This window comes from Aulonocara sp. 'chitande type north' Nkhata Bay, linkage group LG1 (genome assembly GCF_057382095.1).
Source record: "Aulonocara sp. 'chitande type north' Nkhata Bay isolate Kocher_YH1m ecotype deep benthic linkage group LG1, A_spYH_male_GT1.1, whole genome shotgun sequence".
NCBI lineage: Eukaryota > Metazoa > Chordata > Actinopteri > Cichliformes > Cichlidae > Aulonocara > Aulonocara sp. 'chitande type north' Nkhata Bay.
In genome coordinates, this window is record NC_141344.1 from 37,720,586 (window position 1) to 37,744,114 (window position 23,529).

The window sequence follows — 23,529 nt, forward strand, 5'->3', positions numbered from 1 at the left end:
AAATCCTATAAAAAGCAGAAATACTATAATTTAGAACAAATAGTATAAAAAGCAGAAATACTATAATTTAGCAGAAATACTATGTTAGGCACAAATCCTATAAAAAGCAGAAATATTATAATTTAGCAGAAATACTATGTTAGGCACAAATCCTATAAAAAGCAGAAATACTATAATTTAGCAGAAATACTATATTAGGCATAAATCCTATGAAAAGCAGAAATAGTATGATTTAGTAGAAATACTGTATTTAGCACAAGTACCGAAAAGTACCAGAAATACTATGATTTAGCAGAATAGTAATAACTTATTGAAACACAAATGCACAGAGGGACACACAAACACAGGCTCTAATCCAGTCAACCAGTCTAACTATGTTCAATTTAAATCCTACAATGACATGCTGTCAAATAAGGGCAGGGTCCTCTCTCTCCCACTAAACACACACACACACACACACACACACACACACACACACACACACACACACACACACACACACACAGACACAGGGAGAGAGGACTAAGTTTCTAGGTCAGCCTGGGAGCTGCTGAATTTGAATCCACCAATCAGAGAGGCTGTTTACGTTTTCCCGCCAAAACAGGTGCATCTTTTTACACACGCAGCACAGAGACATAGACCTGCTTCTTTCAGTTTATTTCACATAGTGAGAATTCCCCTCAAACAAATGACCATAATTTCCTAACCATAGGGGCTAGAGCGGTCATTCTTACACCGTTTTGTTCAGAAGAGATGGGGGAATCTTCAAGTGTTGACAATTTATCATTAAAATATGAATTTTTAGAGATATATGACATGGATGACTTGTTGACTTAGAAGCCACGAATTCCCCAATATGCAAATTTGAATACCTGGAGCCCACATACATGATTGGCTGGCTGGGAAGCTGTGCAGACCCTGATTTGTGGATTTGAATTCCTCAGCCCTCAGATATGATTGGCTGGCTTAGAAGCCATGAAGGCCCCAATATGCAAATTTGAATGCCTCAGGACACATATATGATTGGCTGGGAAGCCGTGCAGGCCCTGATTTGAAAATTTGAATTTCTCAGTCCTCACAGAGGATTGGCTGCCTGGGGACCTGGCAGAAATATATAGAAATACTATGATTAAGCATAAATACTACATTTAGTAGAAATACTATGTTTTAGCACAAATACTATAAAAAGCAGAAATACTATAATTTAGCAGAAATACTATATTAAGCACAAATCCTATAAAAAGCAGAAATACTATATTAGGTACAAATCCTATAAAAAGCAGAAATACTATATTAGGCACAAATCCTATAAAAAGCAGAAATACTATATTAGGCACAAATAGTATAAAAAGCAGAAATACTATAATTTAGCAGAAATACTATGTTTGGCACAAATCCTATAAAAATAATAAATACTATGTTTTAGCACAAATACTATAAAAAGCAGAAATACTATAATTTAGCAGAAATACTATATTAAGCACAAATCCTATAAAAAGCAGAAATACTATATTAGGCACAAATCCTATAAAAAGCAGAAATAGTATGATTAAGCATAAATACTACATTTAGTAGAAATACTATGTTTTAGCACAAATAGTATAAAAAGCAGAAATATTATAATTTAGCACAAATAGTATAAAAAGCAGAAATACTACATTTTGTAGAAATACTATGTTTTAGCACAAATAGTATAATAAAGCAGAAATACTATAATTTAGCAGAAATACTGTATTTACCACAAGTACCGAAAAGTACCAGAAATACTATGATTTAGCAGAATAGCAATAACTTACAAAATTACAAATATGGAGTCATATTGAAACAGAAATGCACAGAGGGACACACAAACACAGGCTCTAATCCAGTCAATCAGTCTAACTATATTCAATTTAAATCCTACAATGACATGCTGCTAAATAAGGGTACGGTTCTCTCTCTCCCACTAAACACACACACACACACACACACACACACACACACACACACACACACACACACACACACACACACACACAGACAGACACAGAGGGAGAGAGCTGCCGAATTTAAATCCACCAATCAGAGTGGCTGTTTACGTTTTCCCGCCAAAAAAGGTGCATCTTTTTACACACGCAGCAGAGAGAGGCACAGGATTATTGCAGTCTATTTCTCATAGTGACGACTCCCCTCAAACAAATGACCATAATTTCCTAACCGTAGGGGCTAGAGCGGTCATTCTTACACCGTTTTGTTCAGAAGAGATGGGGGAATCTTCCAGTGTTTACAATTTATCATTAAAATATGAATTATTAAAGATATTTGACTTCTAATGCACCATAACTGAGTAGAGCGAAGCAAAAACTGCCTTGACTTGCCCTCAAACAACGCTTTGTAACTCTAAATCTATTTGGAGTATCGATATCATTCTTTCACCGTAAGAGACAGCAGGCTTTGGTGAACAGTCATGGAAATTTTCAGGTCTCTGTGGAAATCCAACAAAAAGTTATGACGAGAGAAAAAGGTGGTTCATTTCCACAGTTTGAAATCTGAAGAAATCTGAGCAAAGGACAAATTTCCTACCCTCAAACAAGTCCAACTCATTTCAGAACGGTAATACGTGAGAAAGAAATTCTTGAATTGTGAGCGTCAGGAGTGTCTGAAGATATACCGGGACAAGCCTCATGTCTTAAAGTCGCTTCGTTAAGGAGATATGACGATTCGAATATGCCTCTCATTACAGAAATCCAGCGATGATTTTGAACAAGCTCTCCATTGACTTTATATGGAGAGTTTTGAGACCTTGTGTTGGTCTGAGGAGATTTGCAAAAATTCTATAAATCCCACAACAATGATAGTGACATTTTCTGAAAGCCAGCAAAAATACCTACGTTTTGATGTATAATTTGTGGAAGTTGAGTGAAAATTGAGCAAGTAGCAAACAGTTGTTCGGACATGAAGCGAAAATTGCAAAACCTTCAGTGGCACACTGGAAGCCAAGAGCATAGCAACCATAACAACACATGTATTTTGTGAAAAATCACAATTTTGCAACTCAAAACTTTAAGAGGCATAAAAGTAAAACAGTTAAAGATTTGAAAAAGCTGAATCATACCTGAATAGCCCAATAATTTGTGAACATTTTAAAATTTGAATGGTTGTTCTAGGTGAAAGTATGAGGAAGTAGTTAAGTTTCAAAAACAAGCAAATTTTAGCAGAATTGCTGAAGTTTCCCATTCATTTCAATGGGACAAATTAAAGGAAAAAAGTGGAATATTTTAAAAAGTATAATAGTTAAAAATACCAAAAGTCATAGCCGGCATTAGCAAAAATAGTTGAATAGTTTAAAATTTGAACGGTGAAAATCGGCTGAAAATTGTGGAAGTAGTTCTACGGCGAAAAGTGTACGGAAACACCCGGAATAATAATAATAAAGAATAAAGAGAAACAGGAACTCAATAGTGTGGATGCTTAAAGCATCCACACAATTACATTGGTGGGAACTAGTGTGTTAGCGCAGTTAGCTCGTTAACGTGTTAGCTGTCTAGCCCCATGCACGGGGCGATCGGCGGTAGCTCGTTAACGGAGATTTGCCGTGTTGTGGCGTTAAGGTCATTTCAACGAGATTAACCTGAAAGCACTAGTGGGAACACAACGAATATGACTGCACATTTACGCCGACATCATCCTAGTGCAAAGACAAAAACAACAAGCATGCTACTAACTTTAGCCGAGTCATTTAGACAGCTGTTAGCACGTGATTCTCCTTATGCTGCTGAGAATATAGCCCAGAAGAAGCGGATAGTATAGCTTTTATTTTGGAAAGAGCCATTTCTCTGTAATAAACTCTCTTTTCCAAAGATGAGTGATTCCTCAATCAGATACAGGGCTTGCAAAATCGCTAGCCCGACGTCCCGGAGCTAGCGATCTTTCCAGTCGGGCTACAAAAATCTCTCTGCCCTGCCCGTCGGGCTATTGTAGGAAAAATATATGTCAATGCTTTTGCATTCTTTCAGAAATGTAGCTGGGTAATTATGTCATTGGCATCGGTGAGCCACTGTCAATATGTGACATATTGAAATCGCGTTTGAATTTGCGCTTGTTTTTTTGCTTTCACTTTGCAATGACAGTACTGATCTGTGAGTGATGATAATTTGCGCACCAATTCCTCTGACATCGTCTTATTAATCGTTAGCTTACTATGCAAACATGACAAGTGAAATCTCCCGCAGCAAGCTTAAACATGTGAGAGGTTGATCGCGCAGAGAATCGCTGAGCTTATGTGAGTCCGTGTGTAAAAGTAGCAGTATATATATTTTAGTTCTGCTGAGCCAAATAAGACAGGTCGGGGTGAAGAAGTGACAGCCAAAGAAAAGCTTACCACAAAACGGAGAAGTTATGACAAATGAGACTATAAGGCAAAAAGAAAGTGCAGCTTTATGGTTTCATGGACAAAAGAATTTCTGTGGCTGCAATATGACGAGCTAAATAACCAGGGCTGCACATAAGTGGTCCGCAGGTGCGCATTCGCTGTCAAAATAAAAAACACGCACAAGGGTTAGGGTTAAATTTAAAAACTGTACTTTTGAGTTAAAATATATATTTATAATTTTAATAAATGACAAATTAAAAATGCTTGAACATTTTTTTGTATCGAAAAAATATCGAACCGTGACACCAAAGTATCGAACCGAACCGTGAATTTTGTGTATCGTTGCACCCCTAATATATATATATATCATATATGTTATATTATATATATATATATATATATATATATATATATATATATATATATATATATATATATATATATATATATATATATAATATATATATATATATTGTCTAGTATTTAAGCTTTGCTTGTTCCATATTCAGTTTTTCAGCAAAACTTGTTTGACTCCATAAGAAGAGATTCATTCTTATATCTGGAGGAAGATTTTTTTTTTCAATAAATATTAATGTTAGCCCGCGACTTTGTTCCAGTTTTGAATTTTGGCCCACTGTGTATTTGAGTTTGACACCCCTGATGTAGATGATGCAGTGACACTGCATGTACATGTTGCAGCTGTAACAGATGGTGCCATGGACATGCAGTGGTTATACTGTGGTTACTTTATCATACCACAAAGTTACCAAACAAACATTTCAAAGAGAAGATGAGCCACGTTGCTTTTCACCCGCCAAGCTTTACTTCCTCACATCTTCTTTTTTAAATAGCATCAAGTATTTGAACAAAGAAGCATTTTTTGTTATTTTGCTGTTATATCCAAGTTAGTTAATGACTTTCACCCAAGTGTTGTAACAATTCTTATATTTAAACTGATTTTAATTTGTCCAGTTACTTTTGAGCCTCTGAAAATGGCTGTGACTCCTAAACAGGTCTTCTGTTCATAACACAGCGCTTTTGTTTAAACCCTTGAATGAAAGTCTGAACAATCACGTTTCGATTGTTTGATTTAAAATCCAAACACTTACAGGCCTCACTGTGTGAAGGTAGTGTGTTTCCTGCCTGAGTTTGAAGCTCACCTCCAGTGATGTGCCCATGATGATCAGCAGGTCTGCCAGTGGGAAGTCTGTGATATACTTGAAGAAGTGTCGTGGAAGCTCCTCACCAAAAAACACGATGTCAGGCTTTACCACGCCCTTACAGGTGGGACACTTGGGGACCGTCCCACTCATCACGTCGGGCTAACAAAACACAAAATGTCAAATTACTGTCTACAAGTGATTTTTTTTTTCCAACTAAATGTTTTAAACTAATCAGAGTATGACATAAATACACCAGATTTCAATGAAAATACAACCTGAAAAATCCATTAAAAAAAGAAAGAAATAATTGCTTATTTGCAAATTCTTTGAATGAATTATGAGAATTCAAAAGTTCACCTGTACAAGTTTGAGGGAAAAACATATTTCTTGTAGACAGCAGATGCCTGTTTTTTTTACTTGACAGGAAAAACACAAATGCATTCGACTCATCTGAAACTTGCAGCCCAAACAAACAAAATCCTTGTTAAAGAGGAACAGAAGAAAGCATAAATCCACACAGTTGACGTGAAGTTTGGGTCTTACAGCAACGCAGACTCTGAACATCAGAACGGAACAAACACTACACGTATCCTAATCATGTGCTGAACAGCTGCTCAACATCTCAGTCTGGTCATTGGTTTATTATCCTGCCAACTTAAGAAGCGCTGATTTCTTCCTTGCTTGTTTAGCAAAAAATCAATCAAATCAAAACAAACAACAAGGACATTTTTCACAACACCAACACCTGATAAAAAACAAAACAGAATAAAACTCAAGCTTGTCTGCGATCCCTGATACAGTGAGGCACGTAGAGCCCTTAGCACGGAGGAAACTTTCACCCTGATTTATATTAATTCACATGGCACATGTAACTTTCACATCTCTGAAGGCATCACTGATTACTGGGAAAAAATTCCATTCACCTCTAAAAATCTCACGACTCTACTATCCTGAGTTTTCCTAAGAACACTTTGAGGGATGAATGTTGGGTTGTTTTTGGAGGTTTCTGGCATTTTAGAATTCCATTATCTAGTGTCAGTGTACTAGTTTCAAAGTTGGAACGACTAATATAGCTATGAAAGCAAAATGAAATTTACAGCCAGAAGCTGTGTGTCACCAGTATGAGTAGCACTGTTCATCACATCCCAAATATCCAACTTGTCAAAAAAAAACCTAACGAAAAAAAAATTCTGAATCATTTTTATGCAATAGTGCGTTCTGACTCACTCTGAGGTCCTCGCCCTCATATTTCCTCAAGCAAGCGGTGCAGGTGGCAGTGGCAAACGTGCCGTGGGCCTCCACCAGCATCTCAGGAGGAATCCCTGCTACTAGAAATAGGCATAAACACAGAAAACAAGCACATCAAGTTCACTGTCACAGTCTCTGTGATGCACGGTTACGTCAAACAACTAAACTTCGTACGTCTTTCCAGGCCATCAATGTTCTGTGTGTACATCCGGAGCAGCTGACCCTTCTTGTGAAGCAGATATACAAAGTAGTGTGTCAGGTTGGGGCGGTAGTTTCCTGGATACAGCTCTTTGGCCAGGGCGAAGAAGGGATTTGGGTTATGGTGGAAAAAGCTAATCTCAAATATGGCCTCGGCGTAAGGCAGGTCATACTGCTGCAGGTTGTCATAGAGACCACTGCCTGGAGACCTGCAAGTGAATCCAAATGAAACTGTTGATCGAGACCAGAATGCACCTTGTCTTTACTGATATGGGTAGACGCCAGGGCAGGAAACCACAGCTAGCCATATTACCTGAAATCTGGGATGCCACTGGGAGTGCTGATCCCCGCTCCAGCCATCACCACGACCCTCTTGAACTGCTGCTCCCGGATGCTCTTCGCGATATCCTCCAGGGTCTGCTGCTTAGCGGACGAACTTCCACCGTGGGAGAAAAACCCTCGGGTCTGAGTCCAGCAGAGAGATCGTGCATGTCTGGGAAAAGTAAACGGCTGGTCTTGAGCCCCGATCGTGGCTCAAGAGTTGGCAGTTCATCTTGTAATTGAAAGGTTGCCGGTTTGAGCCCCGGCTCCGACAGTCTCGGTCATTGTGTCATTGGGCAAGACACTTCACCCGTTACCTACTGGTGGTGGTCAGAGGGGCCGGTGGCGCCAGTGTCCGGCAGCCTCGCCTCTGTCAGTGCGCCCCAGGGTGGCTGTGGCTACAATGTAGCTGCCATCACCAGTGTGTGAATGTGTGTGTGAATGGGTGGATGACTGGATGTGTAAAGCGCTTTGGGGTCCATAGGGACTAAGTAAAGCGCTATACAAATACAGGCCATTTACATAGCACCCTTCTACTCAATTTGAGCACTCAAAACACTTTGTGCTTCACATACAGCGGGTTTAGTAAGTATTGAACATGTCACCAATTTTCTAAGTAAACATATTTCTAAAGGTGCTTGTTTGTTTGTGGCGCAGCTGCAGGGAGACCGACACGCCTGCTTAGAAAGTATGAACTGGGTCATGAGGCTGTTCTTGTGTATGTGTGGCTGGCAGCTGAAAAGCTGCAGCCAGGGATTGGAAAGCAGTAATCTAATACAGAAGTGTGCTGGAAAGTGAAACGTGTGGTCAGGTCCGTCACTCCTGTCACAGTGCTATTGACATGAAAGTCGGATGTTGGTAACAACTCATCCACACATGCAAAGAAATCAAAGCATAGATGTCCATAAATCAAGTTATGTGAAAAAATAATGAGACATGGAAAAAGTACTAAACACATGAAATCATGACAGCAGCTGAACTCTGTCAGCTAGAAAGTGCAAATAATACCAGCTGCTTCAGTCCCAGTTGGTGTCATATTACCAAAGTATCACACAATAAACATCTGATGAGGGATAAAACCAAGGAGCTCTCTCAAGACTGTTGCAGCTTTGTTGTTGCAAAGCATACTGATGGCACTGCGTACAGAAGAGTTTCCAAACTACTGAAGGTTCCAGTGAGCACTGTTGGGGCCAGCTTGGAGCTGGAGTTCTTTAAGTTTCCTGAAGGTGTTTCACCTCTCATCAGGGAAGCTTCTTCAGTTCTAAGAGCAAATCGTGGAGAGTCCCTAGTATTTAAGCCCTAGTTGGAGTTATCCCTTAAGACGGTTGTTGACCCAGTGTTGATCAAGGGCCTCATCACATGAGCCAAGGTGCGAAGAAAGGGCGTGGGGCATTATCAGCTGACGTTTCAGGGGAAACCTTGCCCCATCATGTGACCTACTGATGAACTGACACAAGATGTGACACTGTTAAGGCGCCTGGGAAGGGCTCTGAAAACTGGATTATAGGTGGCAGTTGTCATAAGCCCCGCCCTCTGTTCAAGGGTGGCTTCTGTCACTCCTCTTTCAAACTACCTGTCTTCTCTGTCCAAAATGTGAACGTTTATGAAGTGTCTGTTTGCTCTCTCCAGTGTAGAGGTCTGAGCATGCCTCGCTGCACTGCACAGCATACACTACGTTGTTTAGTATGTGTTTGGGAGTTTCAGAGAAAGAAAATAAAGTGTTTCGAAAAGCCCAGCCAATCACCTGACCAAATGAACATCTATGGAAAGAACTAAAGGGCAGATGGAACCTTCAGACATTTGAAGAGTGTATGGAAGAAAATCACACCTGAGCAATGTATGCAAGTTGTTTCTCCATAGAGGAGGCGCTGTCATCACAAAGCACTTTTAATTTGTCATTGACACACCCTCCGATGGATACACCAGGGGCAACTCGGAGTTCAGAATCATTCCCAGAGACACTTCAACACTGGGACTGGAGAAGATGCACTGATGTTCCCACTGATCCAACATTAGGAACGAGAATCAGAGTAACTCATAATAGGACATCACACGGCATCCCTATAGTTGTAATGCTCATTAGACTGACTAAAATATCGCTACATGCAGCGTTGACAGCCAGGTGATGCCTATATTGCATCACCTGGACTCCGCTGTCATGTTTCTTGTATCCATGCAGGTACCTGGACAGAACTGTTGCACCTTCACTTGGAAACGAGCTCCTTTGATCGAAGCCTAGAAATCAAATACTTGTGTCAAATATAATAGGTCATACATGCATTTTGTGTTGCATCATTTGAGCTCTCTCTGTGCACTAACCTTTAGCGGAGAGCGTCCAGCTTGCTCTTGACCGCAGACTTCGACAGAGTCTGGCAGGTAACAATAACAAAGAGCAGCTAACAGAAGAAGCCATAACAAAGCTGTAGGATTCAAAATAAACTTCACGCACACTTTCACTGCATGGCTCTTGCTGTCACCGTTTTACAGAAGCCGATTTTAGCTCCTTTGAAAATAGCTATATAGAATGACTGCCTACAGACCTGCAGAACTGTGTCCTTTGACCTCCTTTTTGACAGTTCTGTAATATACGACGATACAACTTAGCTTCACTTGCACAAACTTGCAATTTATAATTTATCCGTCGTTTGCTTATTAAAAATATATCTCATAGCAATAAACATAAGGCGACTGACTGCACCCAAACAACTTAAGTTACAGAAAATCTTAGCTAGCAATAAAAAAAAAACCAAAACGCCTCCTTCATTTCCCATAATTCTTTGCGCCTGGCAGCAACAGCGCAGTCCCATTACCACAACACGACAGGCTGCTTGACATTAGCTAAAAAAAATTCAACAACACGTATTAGTATAGAATAAACTACATTTTGTCGCTATCATGAAAGATGTTACTGGGTACCTCAAGCAGCAGCAGAGTAACAGCCCCACGCCGGAGCTGGCGTCGGAATGGCACGCGCTGGAGGATTTGTACAACAAAAGGTACAAAAGTCGTAAGAAGTGGCAGCTAGCCGCTAGCGCTAGCCTAGCTTACATTAGCTAGCCCATTCATTGGAAATGCAAGCTGAGTCATGCACGGAGCTGAGGTTAGCTGTTGTAGCATAGCTTTAGCTCACGTTGGCAGTAAGCTTAAGCTTTAAATTCGGAACAAAATGATATTGTTTTCTAAACTCTAATTGAGTTTTAGGTTTGAGCCCAGCACTAATATTTAGGGCAGCGGGAGTCTATTTGTTGTGCTGTCACAGGTTTTTGTAGCTGTTACTGTGCATCCTTGCTAACAGTGTCAATTAACCGTAAAACAAGAAAACAACCTGTAACTGTTCAAACAGTCTTTTAATCAGTTTGACAAGCAATAATCGCGAAACAAACATCTAATGTCTCGCCTCCATGATATCAGGATTTGTTTTTCCTTATTATGTGTCAGTTGACTCTATATGCATTTGGTATTTTGACAGTGTTCAAACAAAGCAAATAATTAAAGACGGCCCTTTTAGCTATGCAGTGGCCAATTTTTCAGTTTTTAACCCTTATAAACGGATAATGGTTTGTAATTGAAGTTCACAGGCTAACTGAAAGTTCTGATATGTAATATTATAAAGTGGGAGACAGACTAAAAAGAAACCTTAAGGGAATCTGGTGGATCTGTTATGGGGGTGCTTTGCTGACATAGTTTGGATCTCCTGCTCCCTTAAAAGGAAGGGCCACTGCAGTTCAATTCTGTGTTGTTCGTCGTGATTTCAGCAGCAGGAAGGGACTCACTAAAAAGTGTGCTGCAGAAGGGGGGGACAAGACTAAAATAATGAGAACTCTGGTCGCTGACACTGTGGCATAGACTGTAGTGTTAAACCATCACCATTCAAACACCAGTATCGAAGTAACACGTGGTGACCCTCGTTGGCTTTTCCTTTGATTTGGCACAGATATACATATCTTCCCACTGGATGACTGTTCTCAGGAATGATAATTGCTTTCTGTTCCTGTCTGGCTATCAAGACCCCACACCTTTGGAGCGGAAGTCGCAAGTTCGATTCCCTAATAAGGGAGTAAGGGTCTTGGCTAGGCCCCCATTGCCAAACGCCAAGCCCTGGAAAGGCACAGCTATGTCTTCAGCTCAGACACGACACATTTCACTGCATGTTGTACTCTGTATGATTGTGTATAAAGCTTGTTTCCAAAAGATTCTGTGTAAATTCAGGTAGTGCTCAGTCTGTTTGGCCCTGTTGGTCTAGTCTAGTCCATAGAATGAGTACTACTCTATGGGGGTGTCGTGTGTAGATGGGATTTTTGGTGAATAAAGTCTCTCAGCTCTTCATTGCACTCTTCTCATATTTTGATGTAGTTTTTTGGCTGATATCATGAATTAAAAGGAACTGGCAGTTGTGACTGATTTGAACTGTTTTCTTTGTTCTGCCCTTAGATTGTGGCATCAATTGACTCTGAAGCTGATGGTCTTTGTCAGAGATCCCTGCTTCAAAACAGGCGATGGTATCATACAGGTAACTGCATCTCAGCCACTCTTTGTAATGCTTTACACAACATACAAGAGTAAGCATGATTGTCAGATATTGAGAACAAAGTAATTCTGTTGCCTTATTTGTCAGAAATGTATCAGTATTTCAATAGAGTATTACCAAAAATTGAGTTATACTTGACACACACCCCCCCCCCCCCCCCCCCCCCCGGCAGTTTGCCAGGTGTTTATGTATTTTTTTTTTTTTACACTATTGGAGAGGTGGAGGGGTTAGCTAAAACCCCTTTCGGCTGTGTGGTAAACAGCAGTATATGAGTTCCAGCTGATGGCATCACAGGTGCCTCATTGGACCAGATCTTGTTTTTTTTTTTTTCCACTAATCTAGGTTGTTTTAGCTGCACCAGACTGTGGTGATATATTATGTGTTTGCACTGCAGCTTCACAGCACTGGATAGTCCCACTGAGACGCACTGCTGTGGTTCAGTAGCAGGGCCAGCGCTGGCCACCCAATGCCAGTCTGTTCCTCTGCCCTCCTTTTCAAAACTGTGCTGCAGACTAGAGAATATACTGTTTTTAACGCCCCATGTTCACATCAAAACATATATTATTTGCAGTACTTGTTTGTACTTTCACTTCAAACTTGTTTTACTTTTAGAGATCATTTTTAGCTATAACACATCGGAATTACTGCTAATACAAGCTGACCTCTGTCAGTTTGAACTGCTTCACCCTGAAAACGTTGCAGCGTTGAACATGAGTGGGTTCTCATCTTTACATACTTTACCTGTTTGCTCATTCACAGCTTCTTATTTTTATTATTGGACTCTAGCTTTGCATGACTCATAGTTCATTTGCATGGACTCTTGATTTAAGCCCCTGTCTATTTAAGCCAATCTTTTTCTTATTGGCTGGCCCCAGCAGGCAGAAGGTTTGAGCAGCAGGTGGGTGGGGCTTCTGTGCTTACAGCCAGAACTGCGTTGCTGCAATGACAGGGTTTCCTTACACATACTGTGAAACATTATCATGTTTATTAGTGCTTAATATGAGCATCCACCTTTGATACAGGGTGTAGAAAATAAGGAGAAGCAGAACATGCCTTCTTTAAGCACATACATGCATAGATTTGACCAGCATGCAAATGGAAACTACATTTCATAACGAAGTATCTGTACAGTTCTGCTGAAAATGAGAAGTGATGCCACTAAATTATTCCGACGCCTACATGGTCTCTTGTCATTGTCATAATTAGTTTATCTTGAATATTTAAGTTTATGCAGCAGCAGTTTGTCGTACATGTAGACTTACTGCATACTAGTATATATTAAAACATATCATACCAAAGAGGCCCTTGGTACAGATATTCACTAATGTCATAGCTACATTTCTAAGGTAATGAATAACACTGTCCACTAAATATTCTCTCTTTTCCGTTTCTTTTTTTTCCTTCCAGCTTTATGAAAATTTCATGAGTGACTTTGAACACAGGTGAGTTGTTCATCCGCTTGTCCTAAACAGAGCAAATACAAGTATTTACTGTTTTTTACCTGTTCATTTATAATTTTTGTTCCTTTATCAGAATCAATCCATTGTCGCTGGTGGAGATTTTACTGTTCGTTGCCAGACAAATGTCAGGTACGGAGAAATGGGAACATTTTCTTTCTGTTTTAATTCATTTTTTGGCATTAAAATCCAACGCTGTTTGTGTCTAGATCAAAAAGATGCCATCGTTTTTCTTGAAAAGACCAGGGAAAAGGTAAGATGACCAGACACCAGCATGACAGGTTGCTTTGAAGTTACATTCTGTAAAGTGCACTTTTGACCAAACGTCTGCGCGTCTCCACCTGGTTCAGGTGAAAAGCAGCGAGGAAGCAGTGATTCTCTGCAAGACCGCCATCGGCAATCTTAGACTTGAGATCAACGACGTTCCTGCCACAAAGGTAAAACTCTGAGCGAGGTGTTGGCAGACTTGAGCTCAGATATAGCATGTGACAGAGCGTTTCCAACTGCCTGGAACGTTCACGTGATGTTTCTGCCTGTTAGCATGAGAAAAACCAGCAGCTGTTAAACCCACAAGTGCAGTCCAAATGGCACTTGGGTGTAGATATCCTTGAAATAACTCGTAGGTGTTAAGTCATCGTTTTCTTGCTGCCACACTCATGCACACCTGACATTTTCCCTTCCTCCAATCTTTGCGCTCATTGTACAAAAATGTGACATCTCCACCTCCTTCCTCACAGACGTCACAGTTCACAAACTCCAAAATTAGGATGAATGCACAGCCTTACACCCAAGCGCATGGAGAAGAGGGAATCAGTGAAATCTGTATTTCAAAGACAGTCAGTTGAGATAAGGTTATATATTCCAATTGAGTTAGCGTAAATGCTCAAGTTAGAGCTATATGGGCTGCAACAACCTTCTTTTTTGTGATATTCACTGAAGTCAGAACACATGTTGGGTGGTGGTGTCACTGATGGACAAAAAGTGCAGCTGTTTTCTGACTGGCTGTGAGAGAAACAACAGGACACAAATGAAAATGTTAAAAAGAAGTAGGATGTGTATAAAATCCAGCTTCACTTTGCAGCCATAGGAGTTGCTGCCTCCGTGGCCATTAAGAAGAACACAGGTGTGGGGCACTTTCACATCACCTTCCATCTTTTTTATACAGTCTGTGGTAAAACGGGGTGTTAACCTGATCCACGTCTGTAAATAAAGTGTGTGTGGAGAGGAGAAACCCCCCGAGGTGTAACAGCTTCAGGTTGGGTTTAAAAGCAGTGATCCATCCACTTATCGCCTTCCCTGTTTTTTCCACTTGTAGAAAGAAATTGAAGAAATTGAGGAAACGTTGAATAACTTGCCTGGAGTGACGTCAGTCCACGGCCGCTTTTATGACCTCTCCAGTAAATACTATCGCCTTGTTGGAGACCACGCTGCCTACTATAAGGACGCCTTGCGCTACCTGGGCTGTGTGGACATCAGATGCTTTCCAGGTAAACAACAGCATGAATTAAGCTGCGTGTCAGTCAGAACACAGCAGATCACTCGTATTCAGTTCATTTTGTAATTGTTGTTCACAGAGACGGAGAGGCAGGAGAGGGCGTTCACGCTCGGCCTGGCTGGACTCTTAGGAGAGGGAGTTTACAACTTTGGAGAGCTGGTGGGATTTGAACTCTGTTAGACACATGTTGTGTAGCTCGACCTGCCTGTGCTGATTACTCGTGTGGCTTCTCTGTGCAGCTGATGCATCCTGTGCTGGAGTCGCTGAGGAACACAGACAAGCAGTGGCTGATTGACACACTATATGCCTTCAATGCAGGCAATGTGGAGAAATTTCAGAGCTTAAAGTCTGCCTGGGGCCAACAGGTGGGGACTCATTTTAATGCCTGAGATGTGTGTAATGATGACTTGTCATCTATAACAGCTGAATTTATTCTGACACATGAACTGGAGTTTCTGCAGGTGCAGGAAATAATCAATAACTCCGTTTAAAAGTCACAAATAAGTAACGGTAACCTCAGGCGAACATGAATAAGACCTTTGTAAATAAAGTTTGAATTTTTCAGGTTTAGGTGCTGAGTGCTTGTTTTTAAGACCTCTGCCTGTGTTTCTTCTCCCTGTCTTAACTGCATTTTGTTGAAAAATCTTTAATCCAGAGATGATCTGGCAAAGTCTTCACGTGTATGTTTGGGTCAACTCACTGTTTTCTCTGTTGGTCACAGCCCGACCTCGCGTCACAAGAAGGTAAACTGATGCAGAAGATTCAGCTGCTCTGCGTCATGGAGGTGGGATTGCCAGTTAGGTTGTAAACACTGATGTGTAATGACGTCAGTTTGTCCACAATAAACTGAACATCTTCTCGTTCCCTTCCAGATGACATTCACTCGTCCTGCGAATCACAGACAGCTGACCTTCACTGAAATCGCTCAGAGTGCCAAAATCCCCGTTAATGAGGTCAGTGCGGTCAGAACGTGTGTTTAATCAGGGTGTAACTCTGATAATGAAATTAATGCTCACCTTTGATAACTGGAGATAATGTTGTTTGTCCTAATACTGGTCACATACAGCTGATCCTCGTGTAGGCTGATGGTTGTATCGGTCTGTTTGTAGGTTGAGCTGCTTGTGATGAAGGCTCTGTCTGTGGGCCTGATCAAAGGGAACATTGACGAGGTGGACCAGAAGGTGCAGATGACCTGGGTGCAGCCCAGAGTGCTGGACCTGCAGCAGGTTGGTCACAGTGATGCCAGCTTTCACTGTTTACAGCTTCGTTGGTGGGCTGATGTTATCTGTTTGGTACTCATGTGGGTATAAGCATTTATAACAGCCGATAGGTTTAAAAAGGTCAAAAATAAAGAAGACCGACAAGAAACACCCTTCAACCATGAGTGTCGATGTTACAAAGCTTAGCCACCAGAGGGCAATCTGCAACTTCCCCGACAAGCTGATTCAAGCAGAATATAAAGAAGCAGATAAAATAACTGCACATCAATGTTATGTTTGTCTGAAAGAAAAATATCGGCCCTGATTTTTCAGTCTCTAAATATCAGTATGACAGTTAAAAATCAGTATCTGTTGGGCTCTTTTTTAATTCTTCTTTAAATATAGAAACATCAAACACTCTAAGCATGTAACAAATGTGTACAGCAGCTCACCCAGTAATGGGACCTGAAATGCCCGTTATGTCGACAGTAGTTATGATTACTGTACCTGTTGGTCTGACTCTCCTGTTGGTCGCTGTTTCAGATCAAAGGGATGAAGGAGCGTCTGGACTTCTGGTGCGACGACGTGAAGAACATGGCCGTGCTGGTGGAGCAGCAGGCCCACGACATCCTCACCTGAGCAAGACTGACCCCGAGTCCTCAGAGGGAAGCTTCACACATCTGTTTAATTTTGTTACTGTCACCATTTATTAACAGCCTGTAAATTACACTGTAGTATTTTACACAAAAATACGTTTGGTTGGAACACCATATGTACTGGAGCAAAAACTTCCAATAAAGTCTTTATAAAAATCACATCCATGTTTCTAATGATCTATATCCATATATAAAATGTTGAAACACCAGTAACATTAGCTGAACCACCTATACGTGGTTTGTGCCAAACCTGCAGTGCTCTTTCAAATTCTTCATCACATTCGCGGGAGATCAAAATCCAAAGAATTTGATTTATAATCATTTCTTTAAAAATATAGGTGTGTGTGCGATAGGCTTGTAGTCAAGACCGCCTAAACCAAGACGAGACCAAGACAGGAGGGTATCAAGACCGAGACAAAAAAGTCTTTAAACTGCAGCCAGATGCTGCTTCGTTTACGGGTATCAGGCATATTTATGTGTTCTTGCTCTCGCACAGCCCTCCTCACCGCTGTCTCACTCACTCACTGAGAGGACAGACGCACGCTCCACTTGACTGTCGCGTCCATCACCCTCTGTTTTTCACATAATGATATTATCTTATATCCTCGCATGTGATTGGCCACAATATGGAGGGATTGGAGCATAGCTGAGCCACTGTGCGAGAGCTGAGCAGCCAAAGGAAATTAAGTGAGGAGCGGCTCTCGCTCAATGGGAGTCGACTGATTCATCACAAAGCACTCTCTAAGCACGGCTCTTAGAGCTGATGCTTTTGAAATGACACATCATCGAACGTTACGTTGTGTGTCATGGATACTGTTGACTCCAAATCTCCCGACCACTATGTCGATCTGAGACAGCAAGACCGAGACAGTGAGACCAAGACCACATAGAAGTGTTCTCGAGACATCCAGCTTTAGTGTGAGACAGACAGACAATCTTTGTGGAAGATTTAGTTGAGACTGACCCACCTGTTGAGGTGGCGGCAGCATACACATAATATGATCACTGCAGAAGGATGATGACTGATGACAAAGCCAGCCGGCGATGATTATTCGTATCTTGAGAACTAACCATTTCACTTCGTGTTGATCACGTTGCATGAAAATTGGCGGCAGTTCACCAAGTGCACTACAGAGGGCACTCTAGATGGTCTCATATAAACCTGCTTCAGGATGGAAAGCTCAGATTTTATTGTCATTTTTCAAATACAGCATCAATAATTTGTGTGAACTGAAATAAAATAACATTTTAGGGACCTTTTTTCTATTTTGCTTATAACTGACTAGTCATCCAGTGACCTTAACCTGGGTAATCCTCCTTTCTGACTACCAATCACGAGTCGAGTTATAAAGAAATGGCCTCGTTGTTCTAGTCTATGTGACTAAACGCATAAAACCAGGAAATATTTTCAAGTCACTCTTTTGCTTCACTTTTCAAGCGGGGATGTTTGGTCTTTCGTACACAGGTTGTATTTTTATTTATTTTCCAAAAACTAAAATGTAACGATAAAAGGAAAAAACTGTGAAATTGAATATACCAACTTCTATCACTGCATTACTGTGATGACGACAAAGCCTTAAACACCTCATTATTCTGATCACGCACTCTGATTCTTCTCGTCATTATCTTACATTTGTTTTCTCAAGATTACAACAATCCCATAAATATTACAGCAATAATTGTATGACAAGGTCTTATTTAGTTTTTGGGAATGTAATGTGCGGCGGTATCAGTATAAACCAGCCACTGAACACATGGAGCTGATGATCCAATAGATAGAGGATACTTATTCAATTATTACGTTTTCAGAAAGTCAAAGGAAAACTGGCAGCCTGACAGAGGCATGAGAAGAAAAGCCAACGCACCCAGAAAGTATCCGCGATGCTCACGTGTTCCACATTATCTTACAGCCTTCTTCCAAATGATTAAATTCATTTTTCACCTCACAGTTCACACATGTTACCCTGTAATGATGAAGCAAAGCGTTTGCTTGAAGTTCTTGCACGTTTGATTCAAAATAAAAACACCATTCTGAACATTTCTGCAGTATTGAAGGTCCCAGTGACCTTTATTGTCCTTTTCTTCGATGTTATATTTTCATATTTCTTGTAATAAATTTGCAAGAATTTCAAGCAAACCTTTTGAACTTAATAATTTTAGAGTAAGGCTGTATGACAACAGGTGGAACGAGTCTAGTGCTGTGAATTCTTTCTGGATGGAGCGTAAATCAGTAGGATTTCATCTGGTGTCCAACATTTAGTCCAGTAGTTCCCCAGAAACAGCATCTCAGTCTGGACCAAAGCCGACCAACCAGTTTGCTGTTAGCACAGTTAAATTTGACTACATCTGCTGAGGTGCATAAAGTTGCCATTGAGGAGTACTGCTCGCTTTTACGCCCTTTGGGTTACTACTGTTTGAGCTTATTAAGAAATTTAAAATAAAACCTGTGTTTCTTACAACTCTGGTGCCAGTCTGCTGCTTATGCTGCAGGCCGTAACAGGAGACATATGTAAGGTTTAAAAGTATATTGCAAATTCCTAAGATTAAAAACACACGATGGCCCTGATTTACCCACACAAGCCATTAAAAACATATTTACACTGGCAGCCGGGTAAAAGATAAAGCCTCTTGAGAAAATAAGCGTCAGTGTATCGACTGTGGAGCTGGAAAGCGCTGCCGCTCACAATCCCGCTCTTTGGTAGGATTAAACACTCCAACACGCTTCTCTTTACCGGCTTCAGTTAATTCAAAATGCAGCTGCGCGTCTTTTAACAGGTACGAGAATCTATGAATGCATAACTCCAATTTTAGCCAAACTACACTGGCTCCCTGTTAAATATCGCATAGATATGAAAATTCTTTTATTCACTTTTAAAATTCCGAATAATTTAGCGCCCAGCTATCTTTCTGAACTACTCCACTTATACAATCCCAACAGAGCACTTAGATGGTCCAATCACAGGCTCCTAGCACAACCTAGGTCTCGACTGAAGTCCAGAGGTGACCGGGCCTTTGCATCCGTGGCACCCAGACTCTGGAATAACCTCCCTGTTCATATTCGTACTGCCGAGTCGATCCAGTCTTTCAAATCACGTCTTAAAACTTATCTTTTTACTTTGGCTTTTGATTCTAACTAGTTGGCTGTTCTAGCTTGTTGTGTTGTTACCTATCGTTTGTTGTCCTGTTTTATTGTTTTTTTAATTGTGTCATCCTTTTACTGACTGTGAAGCACTATGGGCAACACTGTTGTTGTAATATGTGCTCTATAAATAAATTTTGATTTGATTTGATTTGATAAAAATAAATATTGAAAATAAAACAGCTGCACACACCTGTAAACAACCCGACATACACCGTGATAAAAACACTGCGTCCTCACGCTGAAAGCTTTAGTTCAACTCTGCTGTGTAATAAAAAAAAACCAAGTCATGTTAAGGATTTATTTTAACTGGGCAATCAAAACATAATCTATTACTTGGCACCAGGTACGGAGGAAAGGATACTAAGTACAAAGTAACTTGAAAATGCATTACTTTTTTTTGAGTAATGACCCAAATTACTCTAATTACAAGCTTAGCTGCTAATGTTAGCTGCTAATTTTAGCTACGTAGCATTAACCTTAATGTTTATGTGATACTGCTAATAATAACATTAAGAGAGCATATGCAGGTAAGAACAGGTCTCTCTCTGTGGAGTGTCAGGACCTGCTGAAGGTTTTCCAGCAGGTTCCTCCAACAGCAAATCTGAATGCTAACATCACCTTATGTACTTTTGTTATTTGGGAACTAACTGGTGGGAACAGTTATCACACACTGAAAGCATCGTGTGCTTTAATTTCTGCCTGGTAGGCAGACTTATTTCCATTTGGTTTGGTTTTCTGTTTCTCTGCGTTTCGTTATCAATGATTTGGTCATAGTACCAGTCAATGACTGCGTTAGCAGGAAAGAACATGCAAATCATTTCACAATGATAGTATTACATGTAAAAACATAGTATTGTAGAAAAATATAACTTGACTTAAAATACATCAACAGAGACATTAATAAACTATCTGGATACTCTGGAAAATATGCAAATATCTACATATATATCTAAATGTTTTGTTATATCTTTTCATGGAACAACACTGAAGATAAGACACTTTGAGACCATGTAAAGTAGTCGGTGTGCAGCTTGTATAACAGTGTAGATTTGCTGTCACCTCTAAATAACTCAACATACAGCAATTAACATTTAAACTGCTAGCAACAAAAGTGAGTACAGCCCTAAGTGAAAATGTCCAAATTGTGCCGAATTAGCCATTTCCCTCACTGGGGTCATGTGACTCATTAGTGTTACAAGGTCTCAGGCGCAAATAGGGAACAGGTGTGTTAGATTTGGTGTTATTGCTCTCACTCTCTCAGAGACATAAAGACCTGGATGGCCGCTAACTTTCTGCTTCTTAATTCAGATAAATGGTAAATGGTAAATGGCCTGCATTTGTATAGCGCTTTTCTAGTCCCTAAGGACCCCAAAGCGCTTCACACTACATTCAGTCATTCACCCATTCACACACACATTCACACACTGGCGATAGCAAGCTACATTGTAGCCACAGCCGCCCTGGGGCGCACTGACAGAGGCGAGGTTATTGTACTCGGCCCTGAAAATCTTAGAAATATGGTATCTAACCAGATTCTTACTCTGGATGGCATTACCTTGGCCTCCAGTAACGCTGTGAGGAACCTCTTCTGTGGAACCAGCTTCCAGTTTGGATTCAGGAGACAGACACAATCTCTACTTTTAAGATTAGGCTTCAAACTTTGCTTTTTGCTAAAGCATATAGTTAGGGCTGGACCAGGTGACCCTGAATCCTCCCTTAGTTATGCTGCAATAGACGTAGGCTGCCGGGGGATTCCCATGATGCATTGAGTTTTTCCTTTCCAGTCACCTTTCTCACTCACTATGTATTAATAGACCTCTCTGCATTGAATCATATCTGTTATTAACCTCTGTCTCTCTTCCACAGTATGTCTTTATCCTGTCTTCCTTCTCTCACCCCAACCGGTCGCAGCAGATGTCCCCGCACCTCCCTGAGCCTGGTTCTGCCGGAGGTTTCTTCCTGTTAAAAGGGAGTTTTTCCTTCCCACTGTCGTCAAAATGCTTGCTCATAGGGGGTCATATGATTGTTGGGTTTTTCTCTGTGTCTATGAAGCGCCTTGAGGCGACTTTTGCTGTGATTTGGCGCTATATAAATAAAATTGAATTGAATTGAATTGAATTGAATTGCACTGAATTGAATACTGGTCAGTGGAAGTCTAACATGGCTCATTATGGCAAAGAACTCTCTGAGGATCTGAAAAACAGACTGTTACTCTACATAAAGATGGCCGAGCCTGTAGGAATGATGCCAACACCCTGAAACGGAGCTGCAGCACGGTGGTCAAGCACATACAGCAGTTCAACAGGACAAGTTCCTCTCAGAACAAACCTCGCCATGGTCGACCAAAGAGGTTGAGTACATATGTTCAGCGTCATATCCAGAGGTTGTCTTTTGAAAGCAGATGCATGAGTGCTGCCAGCATTGCTGCAGAGGTTGGAGGTGTGGAGGTCAGCCTGTCAGTGACCATACTGCATCACAGGAAGCCTCTTCTAACGATAATCCACAAGAAAGCCCAGAAACAGTTTGCTGAAGACAAGCAGACTAAGGACCACCTGTGTTCTGGTGAGACCAAGACAAACCTATCTGGTTCAGATGGTGTCAGGGGTGTGTGGTGGCAACCAGGTGAGGAGTACAAACACAAGTGTGTCTTGCCTACAGTCAAGCATGGTGGGGTGATGTCATTGTTTGGGGCTGCATGAGTGCTGCTGGCACTGGGGAGCTACAGTTAACTGAAGAATCCATGAATACCAACATGTGACATACTGAAGCAGAACATGATCCCCTCCCTTCAGACACCGGGCCACAGGACAGTATTCCAACGTGCTAACAACCCCAAACACACCTCCAAAAAGACCAGTGCCCTGCTAAATAAACTGAGGGTAAAGGTACGTGACTGGCCAACCATGTCTCCAGATTTAAACCCTAGTGAGCGTCTGTGGGGTATCCTCAAATGGAAGCTAGAGGAGCGCGAGGTCTCTAACATCCACCAGCTCCACGATGTCATCATGGAGGAGTGGGAGAGGACTCCAGTGGCACCCTGTGAATCTCCAGTGAACTCCATGGCCAACAGAGTTAAGGCAGTGTTGGAAAATAATGGTTGCCACACAAAATATTGACACTTTGGAGACACTTTGGACATTTGTAGTCACTTTTGTTGCCAGTAGTTTAGATATTAATGACTGTGACAGCAAATTAGTTATACAGTTTGTGATGGCATGCCACACATGGTAAGCTCCACACCTCACCACCCGTTGATTCACTTTAGTTTAATTTACAGTCACTACTTTAAAATATTCTATTTATTGTTCAATATCGTTTCTTTATTAAATGTATTCATTTTTCCATCACACCTTCCAATGTTTATATGGCATGCACACATATTAACCTTGCAAGGTCAAAGTTCTGTTTTATGTTATATTAATACATCTTTCTTTGTTTGAGTTACCTGGGGGTTGGTGTCTCCTCCTGTGTGGCAAAGGGCTGGGAGACCTGAAGTACTACTGACAGCCTAATTGGATTGCACCACATGCTTCATTGCCTGGGGGGTGTTTCATGTTTGTTTAATTGTTTTGTATTAGTTGGTTATATGGCAGCCATCTTGTTTTCCCCCGTGTGTGTCATTTGGTTTAGCTAAACCAGTATTTAAGTCCCCCTGTGTGTCATTTCAGCAGGTCAGTTTATCATATGTTTGTTTGAGGTTTTGTTAATTATTATCTTGAGTTTAATCTATTGAGTTGACCTCTTTTATTGGTCTGCCTGTTTAAGTTTTGG

General features: G+C 40.9%; 2 protein-coding genes across 4 annotated transcripts in view; one reads left to right on the forward strand and one right to left on the reverse strand.

Moving 5' to 3' along the window:
- The window catches only part of sirt3 (sirtuin 3), a 44,044-nt gene extending 33,974 nt beyond the window's left edge, over window positions 1-10,070 (reverse strand). Inside the window, exons 1-6 of one of the 2 annotated variants that reach the window (XR_015129849.1) lie at window positions 9,601-10,070; window positions 9,465-9,516; window positions 7,274-7,453; window positions 6,937-7,169; window positions 6,742-6,842; window positions 5,512-5,673 (exon numbers count right to left, since the gene is read on the reverse strand). Coding sequence is in view for 1 of the 2 variants with exons in the window: in XM_086295050.1 (XP_086151176.1) it covers window positions 5,512-5,673; window positions 6,742-6,842; window positions 6,937-7,169; window positions 7,274-7,453; window positions 9,465-9,516; window positions 9,601-9,694 (822 nt within the window). In the remaining variant the exon portion in view is untranslated. The remainder of the gene's footprint in view (window positions 1-5,511; window positions 5,674-6,741; window positions 6,843-6,936; window positions 7,170-7,273; window positions 7,454-9,464; window positions 9,517-9,600) is intronic. The other variant, XM_086295050.1, reaches the window with a different exon arrangement.
- Window positions 10,063-16,775, forward strand: psmd13 (proteasome 26S subunit, non-ATPase 13). Of its 2 annotated transcripts, none has more exons than XM_086295028.1 (13): window positions 10,063-10,277; window positions 11,713-11,791; window positions 13,217-13,251; window positions 13,343-13,398; window positions 13,476-13,519; window positions 13,617-13,703; window positions 14,582-14,753; window positions 14,841-14,920; window positions 15,001-15,126; window positions 15,483-15,545; window positions 15,634-15,714; window positions 15,871-15,987; window positions 16,504-16,775. In XM_086295028.1, exons 1-13 carry the CDS (start codon window positions 10,177-10,179, stop codon window positions 16,597-16,599), a joined length of 1,137 nt encoding a protein of 378 aa, XP_086151154.1. In that variant the 5' UTR covers window positions 10,063-10,176; the 3' UTR covers window positions 16,600-16,775. The 2 variants fall into 2 exon arrangements, with proteins under 2 accessions (XP_086151154.1, XP_086151162.1); XM_086295036.1 differs by lacking the exon at window positions 10,063-10,277 and adding an exon at window positions 10,338-10,381.
- Window positions 16,776-23,529: the final 6,754 nt, after the last annotated feature.